The 14320-nt window shown below is 37.1% G+C and overlaps 1 protein-coding gene and 1 pseudogene across 5 annotated transcripts in view; both read right to left on the bottom strand.

Moving 5' to 3' along the window:
• Window positions 1–13913, bottom strand: part of LANCL1 (LanC like 1) — a 37469-nt gene extending 23556 nt beyond the window's left edge. For 2 of the 5 annotated variants that reach the window (XM_036236888.1, XM_016158610.2), the window contains exons 1-3: window positions 13817–13896; window positions 13470–13566; window positions 9210–9327 (exon numbers count right to left, since the gene is read on the bottom strand). In XM_036236888.1, coding sequence (XP_036092781.1) covers window positions 9210–9327; window positions 13470–13550 — 199 coding nt within the window. In that variant the 5' untranslated portion in view covers window positions 13551–13566; window positions 13817–13896. Of the gene's footprint in view, window positions 1–9209; window positions 9328–13469; window positions 13567–13774 lie in introns of all 5 variants that reach the window. The other 3 variants (XM_016158612.2, XM_016158611.2, XM_016158609.2) reach the window with 3 other exon arrangements.
• On the bottom strand, window positions 60–175 carry LOC118614762 (annotated as a pseudogene).
• Window positions 13914–14320: the final 407 nt, after the last annotated feature.

Below are 14320 nucleotides of genomic sequence, written 5' to 3'. Positions count from 1 at the left end.
GCACTTTTTTTTCTTTTTCTTTCTTTCTTTCTTTTCTTTTCTTTTCTTTTTTTTTTTTATGCCTACAGCACCTGGTCTTCCTAGGTGGTCTCCCATCCAAGTACTAACCAGGCCCAATCCTGCTTAGTTTCCGAGCTTAGACATCGGGCTTGTTCAGGGTGGCATGGCCATAGACCATGGACTGTCGCTCCACTGGGGAACAAACCCAGGACCTTCTGCGTGTAAAGCAGATGTGCTAACCGCTACACTATGGAACCACATCTGATGTATGAACTTAAAACACTTCTCTGTAATCCTGCATTTCAGAGATTACTCCTTAACATTATTCATTTATTTATAGAGTCCACATTGATGTGCAAATCTTTTCCACAGTACTTCAGCTCTGTAAGGTATTTCTTTATAGGTCAAGGGCTTTAAGACTCCTTTCATAGCCTCTGGTAGGAAAAACCATGTTCAGATTATAGCTACTGCTAGAGTCACCAGAAGTGTTCAGCTAACACCCAAGAATAGGTCACAATAGTTCTGAGGGATATGGAGACATGAACTCCCTACAGGAGTGATGGTTGTTCTAAGTTTCAAATGAACTGTTCCCTCACTAAAATCTTAAATGCTCATCAATTACTGTATACTTTCTTTTCATATTTATGAAAATATAAGAACTGAAGTTTTCTCTGATTAACCCCACACAATATGATCATCTATCTATATCAGGTTAGCACTTTCTAATACAGTGTTTTATAAGTGTTCCTCAATTTTGTGAGTGTTTGAGTGTGTGCATTTCCATTTCCTCAACAAAATTAGTTTTCTTTAGGGCAGGATTCCCATGCCCAAGCACTGTAGTGACCATACATAGCACTACCCACAAGGCCTGTATGTAAACACTGCACTGACCAGTATATCTGCTCAGTCGTGTGATTAAAGCTGAGCATTGTAAGCTGCTGGCTTTCCAAACACTCCAGATAATCTAGGAGGAAATTAGTTGAGACTCTACACCCTTACTTTAATAATATTGCTCCAAACAAAGAAGTAGAAGAGAAATTAAAAAAGCAAATGAGCACTCTGAAGATGTGTCTTCTTTTCTCTTGTATTTTTTTTTCCAGAGTTGGCATTCCAAAAGGGAGATTAAAAAAAAAAAAAAAAAAAAAAAAAAAAGGACATCACACTTTCCTCTTTCCCTCAGTGCCCTGCAGTGTTTTATCTTGTAACTGTCATATTAGAAAGTGCTCCTAGTCTTTTATTCAGACTGCCACATGGGTGATCAGTCCTTCAGCACGGTAGTAGTTAAGAGCACTAGCTCAGGAATCACTGTCTAGGATTGAAGCCTGGCTCTGCCACTTACTAGCTGTGTGGTCTCAGCCATTTACTAAACCTGTGTCTAAGCATCTTCATCCATAGTTACTATGAATCATGCTAATCATTACAACAGTTCTTAGCGCATAGTAAGTGCTCAAAAAATTACCCAACCCCAAATGCTCCATATGAACCTCAGTGTATTGAATGAGTCACTCTGTCTCATCCCTAATGTCTGATCTAAAGGGACAAAAAGTACAGAGCAAACCATACTCTCCCTCTTCCCATTTCCTGCTTCTTCCCATTCTCACTGGGAGGCTGGAAAAGTGTCCCCTACACATGCACCATCTGGCCTCTCTCATGAACTTTCTGCAAGTCTTCTCTGTCCTCTGGCTCTTTGTCTTCTCTCTCCTGTTTCTAATTTGGTAACTCAGAACTTGGATTGTCCAGATGCTCTCTTTGAGTCCGAGGAGGTAAGTTCAAATCAGGGGGGAAGGAGGAGGCCCACTTAACATCCAGATATAAACAATATGCTTGTTATTCAGTTTTACCAATTATAAAGTGGATACTATGAGCCCTAACTAATTTCTGAATTCATTTTTCAAATGGATCAGAGATTAAGGAAAAAGAGATGTGATTAACCAATCACAATGAAATGAGTTGAATTCTCACCCATTCCCCATTCTAGCTAGTTTTAAGGTAGTGTTTTTAGTTTGCATAGGTGGTAGCTAGAATAGCAATGGCAGGACACTCTCCATCCATCCATCCATCCATCCATCCATGCATGCATGCAAGCAATATATATTTATTAAGCCCCATTGATGGACCTAGTATTGTGTTAAGTACTAAAGTTACTGGAATGAAAATAACAAGACAGAGCCCCAGCCTCCTTGTTGTTGTCTGTAAAAATCAAGTTGTTTTCTTTCTTTCTCTCCTATTTCTTCTGATCTACCTACAAACACGCATCCTGCTCTCTGTGCCTCACCCAAGCACACTGGTGACCTCTAATCCCTATAGTTGTTTCAACTCTTGTCTTAGCGATTTAAGATAACCTACAGTACAATGACATCAACACTATACAAGGTGCAGGCAGAACGAAAGCAGGCGATGCTCTTGGTGCATTCGTCCCCCTAGTGGTCACTCAAGGGCTCTAATAAACCGAGTGTAGATCCGTGTCCTTTATTCTCTCTGCTTGTCTGGCCAGCTCCGGTTGGGAGGCATAGGTGCTTCTCATGAAGGTGAAGGACACTTGTTCAACGATCAACTTAGACACTGAAATGCTGGTTTTGATAAAGAGCTACTTAATAAGGAGATCAAATTACAAAGAAAAAATACCTGGCCAAAGTGATTCCTTTAAAATAAGTCTGGTATCAGCAGAAACTAAGACTCACATGCTAAAGCTGTAGCTCAAAGGTTATACATTTGGCAGATCAGAGGAAGGGTATCTCGAAACACTTTAATGACTTACATTTAGAGTGCAAGTTAATATTACTCTAGGGATTATGCTGCATATCCTCTTATTTAAAATGTTATCTAATACTTGAAAGAGGAAATATATGCTGATCTTAGCCTCATTACCGCTGTGAGTCGGTTATAAAAGATTGGGTCGTGTCTTTTAGAACTGAAGCCCCTCGAGTCGTGTGTGTTTCTTTTCAAAGTGTGAGCTGATCATCATTTCCCTTAGGAATCATCACAGTTAAGACTGGGAAAAAATGAAATTAAATGAGGACTAGCACTTCCCTCATTCTCTCTTAAAGACACTAGTGAGATCAGTCATCCCTTGGGTTTACTTAACCTTTCTACTGTATTATCTACAAGGGAAGCAATCTTTTTTACCAAATGCTTATTTTTAAAACAAAAATACTTCATCTGCTTATTTAATCCTTTATAATAATAATTCATGACCAGTTTTTTGTGCTTTCCATTTTATAAGGCACTTTAAAATCTTCTCCCTGCTGGAACCTATAATCTACCTAGCACAAAACCCAGAGTGGCCTAATGGCAGGCGGTGTTATGCTCTCTGATGATTCCCCACAGGTCCCTGGACATCACCCAGGACCACTCTGCAGCTGGCCAACAGGTGCGACCTTCAGGGGTCCTTCTAGCCTGCTACTTCCCTGCTCTGTCTGCTGTTGTGTGCACAGATACACAGAATGGTTTTTGATGGGTGCACCCAAAGCATCCCTTGCCTCCCAAGCTGGAAGCACATACTGTAAAGAAATCTTATAAATCTACCAGAAAAGGATTAAGGCTGAAAATGAACGGCTCCATGCTTAATTGTTGGCGTATGTCATATATCAATATCATGACGCATTACACTTCGATGTACTAATTTTACAAAGGAGGATTTCCATGAAAAGAACTGAGGCTGTTCATTTCAAATATCACTTATTAACAGCTGTGAGAGCTACCGATTGATTTCAGACACGGGTGATATTTCACACAAGAACATCTTCAATAAGCCTTTATAAATACAAGCAATTATGAGGAAAAGCTTCTGTTTTGGCTCAGTTAATATCTATCCTGAAACCATGCTGAATATATTAATTTAGGATTAAGAAGGGGGAAAACACCTTCTACAGTACAACACTGGAGATTTCATTTTTCTAGTTGCAACTGCCCATAAATCTTTCTAGGGTTTACTTTATGTCCAATCCTCAACAACTTTTTCTTGTAGATTTTAAAATAGTAAGTACTCTGCCCGTCTAACAAGCCTTTTCCCTCTGTCTTTCCAAATTCCTTTCATGTTTATCAGGGTTTATTCTGATGTTTTTCTAAAACACTTAAAACTGACTAGTCATTTGCCATTTCTAAAAAGTTTATACAGCATGAGTATCATTGTGTTGTGATTGCTCAAATTACTCCTAGAGTGTTCATGTAGATCTTTACTTATAAAATGTATGCTTGCACACCAATGTTCATAGCAGCATTATTCAGTGGCCAGGACATGGAAGCAACCGGAGTGTCCTACAATACATGACTGGCTAAAGAAGCTGTGGTACATATATACAATGGAATATCACTCAGTCATAAGAAGAGATGAAATACAGCCATTTATGACAACATGGATGGACCTCAAGGTAATAATGCTAAGTGAAATAAACCAGATAGAAAAAGTAGAAAATCACATGATATCACTTATATGTGGGATATAAACCTAAAAGCAACAAATAAGCAGGACAAACAGAGACTCATGGACATGGACTAGTGGTTACCAGAAGACTACAGACTAGTAATTACTAGTGGGTTGGGGGAGGAGGTAGGTAGACGGTTAAAGGGGCTCCAATATAGGGTTTAGGGGAAGGGTGAAGTGGTAAAGGAGATCATATATATGGTAGCTGAAGAAAACTGGACTTTGGGTGGTAAACACAATAGAATGTACAGATGTCAAATGAAATGTACACTAGAAAATTATATAATTGTATTAACAAATGTTACCCCAATAAACTTAATAAAAAATAAAAAAATAAAAAATAAAAAATGAAATAAAATATATGGAGTAAACCCAACTGCAGAAGTGGAGAGTAAACACACACACACACACACACACACACACACACACACACACACACACTCACACTCATTATCATTCTATTTCTTGGTAAAGAGCAGGTGCTCTAAAGCCAGCCTTGCTGGGTTGAATCCTTACTTTGTTACTTACTATGTAACCCTGAACAGGTACTCAGACCCCACTTTGCTTCACTTTTCTCATTTGTGAGGTAGGGATACCAATAGTATCCATACCATGGAGGTCTTCTGAGATTTAGTTAATTAATGCAAAGCACTTAGAACAGTGCCTGGCATGTAACATTAGTTATTGGCATACATGCACATACACTCTGGCTCATGTCATTCAAACGTCAATCCTAGTAACATGTTATTAACAAGAACTGGGTTTGTCTTTACTCCTGCCCTTCAACCGTCAAATGATCAAAAAACTGCATACTGACAATCTTCATTCCCCTGGGAACCAAAAAAAAAAAAAAAAGATATGAATACTTGTTTTTGAACATTGATATAGAGAAATAATTTGTGAACTCTCAATTAATGCTTAAAATTCATTATTTATACTTCATTCCTGGATAAGCATGAGACAGACCAGAGGGATTTATGGTATTAACTGCCTCATTTGCCAACCTGAGACAGCTGTGAGGTTTTAAAAACTCTTCTTTAAGAACTTTTCTAGGATGAAGGCATTTTATCTCTCTGTTCTAAATGGAAAAAAAAAAAAGGTAAAAGTTAGGCATACAACTTGTAAAACTGCACTATGACAACCCACAGGTATGTAAATATGTAGGCTTCTGGTGAAAATGATGTCAGGATCCTATTAAAAGTCTATGTTAACCACTCCCGTCACTGTATTATATCTTTAGCTTCCATTTTAAAATAAAAGCCACGGTATTTTAATTGTAAATAGTTTGTAAAGTGAATGTCAAAGTACTTTATAAAGCAATGATTTGCTTCTTTTAAATTCTACTTAAACCTGTACATATCACCCTTATTAAGCATTATGTGTAGTGTTTTATGAAGCACATAAAACATACAGAGGTGCTCTAACAGAAATTCTAGGTACCTTGTTACTATTAGTCTCACTGTTGAAACAACATAAAATGGGAAAAAAATGACAGGAGTCCAGTTTTTCAGTTTTAAGTACATAAGTAATATTGAAAACACAGGGGTGCTTCCTCTCTCCACTAAAACTCTTTGATTTTCAAGATTAAGTGAGCAATTGAGACACACATAGGCATAGCACAATGAGGCATTATGAAATTGGGCAGCCTAGCTTTGTAGCTTTCTTTAGTCACGAAGTAGAAACACAGACATGCGACATCAACAAATGAAGGACTTTATAATACTGTGACAAGCTAACAAGAGTTTGAGAGGAAGTGGACAGGGGAGGCAGAGAACTATTTAATCAAGCTGAGAAACACTAATGTTTCACAGAATTAAGTTCAGAATCAGTTGCAGTCTTTTTTTAGATTTAAGTTACACCTGGCTAGAGAAAAACTATGATTTGGCATTGCTGTAATACTTCCTTTCTATGGCAAGCTTTATGAAAAGACTAGTATTTATTGAAATAAAAAAATTCAAAATGAATAAAGGTATTTTCAATTGAAATCCAAATGAGTCTTCCTAGAAACACAGAGTAGGCAAATATTGCTTAGCAGATTTTAAAATATTTTATAGACTATATATATATATATATATATATATATATAGTTTCAATATGTATACATACAGCAGAACCTACTCCTATTTCAAAACCTAATTCTATCTGAATAAGAAGTAACTATCAGATCATACTCTACTGGGGAATGAAACAACACAATACTAGAATTGTAATTTAAAGTTCTAACTAATGGTAGTAATCATGCAGATTTCTCATACAGACTATGTAATGAGTAATATAATGATAACTTGCAAAAGTTTTCATTGACAACAAATGCTCAATAAATATCAATACTGAAGAAGGAAATAAAATTTTATAGCTTTTCTACAATGAATTAATGTTTCCCAAAGTAACATGATTTTGGACAAGTCAGTAACAAGAGTAAACAATAGACTGATATTATAAAATATGACCCTAAATTTGGTGCTGAACAAAGTTAAAGAAATATATTCCCTGTTTGTTCTAAAAAGTATCATTTTTTGAAAGATAGCATGGGACACACACAAAGTAACATACAAATCTATATTTAATTATGTAAACACTGCTTTGACACACAACACCAAGTATTTTTATTGTGTTGTTTCTGAATGCATCGTTTTGGTATTAAAATTGCAGCTGTGAATAGAAGATTCTTGGTAAGATAATGGGAGGAGATGGTATTAACATGATTTTCTTCAGTCAAATCGGCTTTAGTTTCTTATGCAACTCAGAGTTTAACGTTATTCAGATTGTCTGAACACTGGCACAGAAAAGCATTTTACTTATCAAAACACTGGAGGAGATAGTCCATTTTATGCGGGAATAATGGCTTTTTAACAGTGCTTGATTAGGAGACATTAGGAATCTTGCCTTGAAAGCCATTAGCAAATTTATCTAGATTTTATGCTACAGCATAAAACCACCAGCAACTGAAGATATCCGAAACTGCTTAGCATGCCAATCTGCCTTCACGCTTGCCATGTAAGTGGCTTCCAGGAGCCAGCAATGAGTATTATAGAAACTTTAACATAAAAAGTTGAAGGATATTGGCAAGTCAAAAGGGACAATGCCGGAAACCTCATACTGGCAACAAATGCAACAAACTTGCATTTTAGCTTAGAGAAATTTCTATTTTCAAGAAAAATTCAATTTTTAGTTTGTCAACCAGCCCTGGCAATAGAGGGGCCTGACTTCAAACTTGAAATCAACTCTCACTTCTTTTCCCTCTGAAGCAAGATACCCTATAATACGTAATAATATAAGTTCACCTGAAAGTGTGAAATAGAGGTTTAAGACACTCTTTTTGTAATTGGTTATGGAATTAAATTTAGCTATCTGTGTCTCTCTTTTTTTTTTTTTTGCCAGTAATAACAAAATAATAGAAAGTCCAAATATATTAGGAAAAGATCTATAGGTCTGTGCCTTATTATAATGTGAGAATCAAGAGAAAAGCTAGATAACCATGCATGGTACTTGTCCTGTTTTATTCAAATCCTCATAATTTTAAATAGTAATGCTCATTAATGAGATTAACCTGTTGGTTACAGTATACCTGGAACACAGTACTCAATGTATGACAACTGTTGTTATAACTTACCTTTCGAAGTAAAATACTTTCATTTTATTCTCGTCTTAACATCTCTTGTGCTAAGTTTCTAAAATCCATACAAATCATAAAACTATAAGGAGGTCCCAACATTATATATAGGCCATTCCTCTTATTTTATAAAGTATTGACCTTAAACGTCCCTGAAAAATTATAATTTCTATTCTCTGCCTTCCCATTCTTATAAGAACATGCGTCATTACTAAAAGAAGATTGCTAAGAGGTTGTTATTAGTACATTCTGTCATAGAAAAGCCCACAAAATCCAGTCCATAGATGACTATCTACATCACGACCACTGAGACTTGCAAAACTCAGATTCCTGGGCCCCACTCAAGATGTACCAAACCAGAATCTGCTGTTGAGGCCCAGGGACTGCATTTTTTTTTTTGACAGCACCGCTGTCTTAAGATCAAATTCAAATTCATAAGCTGAAAATCTGTTCCTCCTTGTCTGCTTTTCCAAGTAACTGAGAAATCCTGAATTTTAAAATGTGCTTTCTTCAAGATTATATAGCTGTATTTCTATGTCTCTACATTACAAAACTAATTGAAGTTCTTCCATTTCCTTCTTTGGTTTCTCTCTTTTACCTTTCTGACATCTATTTCTTCCCAAACTTTCTCAAACCTCTTAATGACTAGCAAAACAGTGAATGCAAACCAACTAGCAATGACTATATGGAAAGATCAGTATACAGAATCTATACTTTGTTCTGTTTGGCTCTCTGTTATGTGGTAACTTTTATTAAAAACAAAAACAAACAAAAAAACGAAGAAACCAGGTGCTTCTGGACTTTTTATTTCCTGTGGATGAATACTCATCTCTGTTTCATGCACTGTATGGCGGAACTATTTCCACTGAAATTTCATGTCCAAATTAACTATGTAATGCTGAATATCAATTTTTCTCCTAAGTACAGCAGCCATCCAAATCTGTGTCAGGCATGAATTCCATGAATACGCTTACCCTGCCCTAAATTCTGAGTACTGTTAAAAATCCAGATGATACCAAGGCTAGGCTGAGAGCACAGCAGCCTCCTGGACACGATCATTCACATACAGATGCAAGAAGGATTCAAGGGTATTGAATCAGACTGCTCTTGAAAGGTAATGCTTTGGCTCCCTTTTTACAATGCTTATGCCAGCTCACTGTCGGCACACCATACCTGTCCAGCCAGTGTAAGCAGTGCCATCCCGAGGATCTGCTGACTTTAGGCCTCTTTCCATTTGTTGGAGAAGCTCTCGAATCTTATTGTTCAAGCGCTGTGAGAACTCAGGAGTCAGCTGCAGATATTAAAGAGAAAACAAACATCAAAATATATAGGCTATTCGACTTCCTGGACTATGAACTATCAAAAATAGGAGAGTACTTTATTTCCACTTAGGCCGCATTTTTCTGCCTGGTAGAATTGGACAATTACCAAATAACATCATTTAATTATAATGTTGATGAGAACAAAACAAAAAACCAATTCCTGCTGGGGCCACCATCTGTGTGGAATTTACACATTCCTCCCAAGCCTGTGCGGGTTTTCTCTATAGAGACTCTGGTTTCCTCCCACATCCCAAAGATAGGCATGTTAGCTGAACTGGCACCTAAACTGTCCCCAGCTGAGTGAGTGCATGTGTATGAGTGCAGCCTGTGATGGAAGTGTGCCCTACAGGGTGTGTTCTTCCCTTGTGCCCTGAGCTGCCAGGAGAGGTTCCCACCACACCCAACCCTGAACCTAATTAAGCTGGTTGGAGAGTTATCAGACTTGTTTCTATTAATCTTTCTTTAATCTATGTATAGTTAACATTTATTTCAATGTTTAATATTAGAAGTATTTTTTGGTCTTTATTTAGAAATTTGGTGATGTTTTTGTGACCAGAAATATGCCATAGGGACTTAACTCTTGTTTATATCAACTAGCCTATGGTAAAATTGATTTCACTATACTTTGCTTTGCTTGAAGCTGCAGTTTCCAAGAACCTATCAATGACTTTAAGTTAAGACTTACTGTATTTCACTCTTAAGCAACAACAAAAAAGGTAACAAAACTTAAAAGTACTACTACTCAAGGTAGGAAATAGAGCTGACCATTGAACAACATGGGTTTGAACTGTGTAGGTCCATCTATATGTGGGTTTTTTCAATTGACCTCACAGCTCAAATCTGCATTGTTCAAGAGTCAACTCCATGGCTGGGAATCTGAGTATAATCTAAGTATGGCTGGGAATCTGAGTATAATCTAAGTATATGGAGAGCCCACTGTAGGTATATTCAGATTTTGGACTGCTCGGGCGGTCTGTACCCCTAACTCCCATGCCTTTCAAGGGTCAACTGTATTTGTGTTTTAAACTTTAATGTTTCACAAAAAAATTTTAATTAAATACTAAAATAGACCACCAATGATAAAATGGCTCATTTTAATTTCCAACCTAGTAGGGATCATCTATTATTTAAACCAATATTTATTATAGTGCAAGTCATTTATTAAATTAAGCACAAGATATTTACTACTTTCAAGCCATTACATTTTTAGCTTAATGAAGCTAAAGCAATGTTAATTCCCTAAAGAAGCATTTTAATGCTTTTACTTTAAAAAAATGATGATAAACATTTATAAAAATCCATTTATAAACAATAAACATTAAAAATTGCAGAAGTAGCATAAGAAAAGCAAAATAAATTCACAAGTATCAGGAATCTCAAACAGATCTAGTGTCAAAAAAAGGCCATGCCCAGCACAGTGCCTAGCAGAATAGGGGCTTCGTAAGAACTGCTCAGTGAATGAACCTGGCTATATCCTTATCCACTATTAGACGAGTAATCTTGCTCTGCTCATAACTTCTTTATGCTTGCTACTTCTGTAAAGTCAGGATGACAATACCTGCCTCGCCAATTTCTTAATGTACTCTGAGGATAAAACAAGATTGTATGTTTCAGGTCTTTCATATTCAGGGATGTAACTACTGACATTTTTACTATTACAAGCAGACTAAGGGTCAAGTAATAATTTAGATGTGTACTGAAAAGCACACCAAGGCTAGGGCTAGGAGGTTAGTGACATCCATATAAAGGCCCACAGATGTTGGGCAAATTATGAGGCCCAAACAATCATGACCTTACTCATCCTAAAGGCAACTGAAAAGTATTTTGAAAGTTCTGTATACACTGAATCATGAAGTGTCTTAAAAGGTCACTTAAATGTATCCCTCAATAATTTTAGGAATCTGCTGTGATTCCCAGACTTAGATTTCGCAAAACAGTAAAATTTCAAAACAATGCCGGGAAATATTACAAGGGTATAAACGCTTTATTTCACTATGTAAAATTTAAAACAAACCTAACTACTATTTGTTAGCATCATCATCATATTTTTTAAATAGGGCATCTTAACATTGAAAACTGTAATAAGGAGGTACAGATTTATAACAATAAAGAACATTAAGTTTTATTCCTGAAAAGTCTGATAAGGCAAATCAGACTAACAACTATATCTGGATTATTTATTCTGAAGCACATCTAAAATCCCTTGCTTCACACTCTGAAGAAGAAACCACATCGTTTGAAGGACATAGACCTGTTATTTAGCAATTTCTGCCAAGAGGTTAAGATTTCAACAAGTCTTGAAAATACATTTAGTAGGATAAAATACACTTCAGTATGATATGAAAGGTCTATAAATCTTGACTAAATAGAAGAGTACATCTGTGAGAGAACATGTCATCTTCTGTACAGAGATCGTGGATAATTTATCATCTTGCTTGGCCTTACTTTAAGAAACCAAGACTAATGAGAATGCCTCAGCCTCAGGAAGGGAAGTTACTTTCTATATGGCATATAACTGCATTTAATAAAGGTGACCTGCCCGAGAATATTGATTGCTTGTGGCAGATCACAAAATTATTCAAATTCTAACAATAGTTTGAAGAGTCTCTAAAAGCCACCCCCCCCCCCCTTTTTTTTCTGATGGATACCAGAAAACAGACCAGTTCCTTACCTTATTGAAATGTATGCGTTAACAAATTAAGGAGGCTACATCTCCAGGGTCTGATCCTGGTGTTCAACACTAAACGATCTTAGAAATTTTATGCTAGTTTCTTTCTGGGATCTGTGCAAAAACCATGTGTTAGGCAATAAGTTACACTGTTATTTTGGGGCCTGAATTTAAATTTATGAATATCTTTTTTTCTCCCTTAGAAATAGAGGTAACTAACTTTGTAAAAAAGCATAAAATTTTTAAATAGTTTAAACAGTGAGCTACATTTACTGAAGGCTTCTGTCATCAGAATACATCCTCAAGTGTTCTCTCTGCCAAGTTATCATGAAGCAGCATGTCTTCTTCCAACAAGACAAGACAAATACTTCAGCTTTAGGATCTGCAAAGCTAGGCAGAATGTTAAGTCCCAACGTCCAAAAGGAAGCCACCTTAAGATAATTATAATAAGCTTTGTTTGGGCAGCTCAATTTTGGTCTTAAAAGAATCAGATTGACTCTATCTCCCTATACACTTTGGTACCCTTCGATACTACAACTCTTTTCCATCTCTGTCCTCCCTCCTACCTGCATTATTGACCCAAGTTAACCTATAAGGATGAGTGTTTTAAGGAAAGAATCAACAGAGCCATATAAAGTTAACCTGGCGGATATAAACTCTGACATAAATGCTATTATATCACCTGTGAAATGCTTTTCATATGACTGAGTTTAGAAAAAATAAATTGGTAAAAATTTTTTAAAAAAGTGCATGCACTCTTGCAATCTAACTCACTTTTAGGATTTCTAAAGGTATTTAACTATTCTTTCTTAACTAGTAAGTTCACCTGAAGAGAAGAAAACGAAGGCCTATGGTAACTGACATCTAGCTTCTCTTTTGCACAGTAGTTTGTGAAGTGAAAACCAGTTTAATTCACTAGCTTTTTTTCTTTTTCCAGCTGTGGGGATACCCTGCAAAGAGTGGAAATGGTACAAAGAATTTCAGGCCTATGTCCCAAACTGCTCTTAGCACTTTCAGTTTAAACATGTCTAGCACATATACTAGTTTACTCTCATTATGTCCTGCTTGTAAAATCATAACCAATAACATGGCGCATGTGAAATAGTGTCAGGATTTTCACCTTTTTGAAAAGCAAACCAAAAATGATCGAAAATGCAAAATTACGCAGCAAAGTGCATACCGGCCATTTTTATAATTTAAAATATCAATGATTGAGGTTATTTCGATTATTAACAATTATTTCTCTATTCAACATGGCAAAGCTCAAATTGTATATTTCAATATGTATTTTATATATTTAAAATATATTTTATATACTTATCCTCAAATCATATATTCTTTTTAAAGGGATGCGCTCATCCCTGTCTTCCAAGCAAAACTGAGTTCCTTTCCAAACACTGGGGGTTGGAGGAAGGGATTCAGGCAGATGTATCCCAAACTCACCCTCCCAGCAGGATCAAAGTAGCCTTCGGCCAGGGATTTGTTATAATCGGCATAAGGATTCGGGAAGGCCCTTTGAGCCATGACGCCAGAAGCGAGCCTGCAGAACAAGGGAAAAAGAGAACCTAGCTTGAGACAGGGACCTCGGCGGAGTTGCGCGGGCGGCGGCCGGAGCCCGGGCCACGCTTTGCTTCCTGCTCCCGGGCCACAACACGATCTCGGCGGTCCGAGAAGATGCCGGGCCCACTGCGGACCGGCCGTTAGGGCGTGGCACCTCCGCGAAAAGGCTGCCAGGGCTCTGAGCTCACCGCGATGTTGGGGACCCGTTTTGCACCACACTTTCTCCCTACCGCGATTTCAAGCAACTGCCCGTGCAGCGTCCAAAAACCTCACCCCGCCTCGGCCTCTCACCCTGCAGCCTCCGGACAATAACAGAAGCGACGCTTTCACCGCCCACTTCCTGCCAGTCGGACCAATCAGAACCTTCTCCACTCCGGAGGCCCGCCCCCTCCTTTTTTTCAGTTTGTTAAGGAGACAAGTAGTGTGATTAGAAAGAAAGATAATACCGGGTGATTTAATTCCTGGGTAGCTGGAGTGGGAACATGCCTTAAAATAATGTGCAGATGTGCTCAATATTTCCTACTTTGTTCTCTTTAATTTTTTATTAGAAAACTAATTGATGTCCAGATACTTGATAACAATTAGAATTTTTTTATCTGGAGAAGAAAAAAGCTGATTTGAGAAATGAACATATCTGTATTCCTACCGCTTGGACTGAATAAAATAGGGTGGATCATGTCTCTCCAAAGACTTTCTGAATTTTTCTTTTATGTTTTTTTCAGAAACATAAAAGA

The sequence above is a fragment of the Rousettus aegyptiacus genome, unplaced genomic scaffold (genome assembly GCF_014176215.1).
Source record: "Rousettus aegyptiacus isolate mRouAeg1 unplaced genomic scaffold, mRouAeg1.p scaffold_m13_p_2, whole genome shotgun sequence".
NCBI lineage: Eukaryota > Metazoa > Chordata > Mammalia > Chiroptera > Pteropodidae > Rousettus > Rousettus aegyptiacus.
Note: the sequence above shows the minus strand (reverse complement) of the source record. Positions and strands in the feature narration are given on the sequence as shown.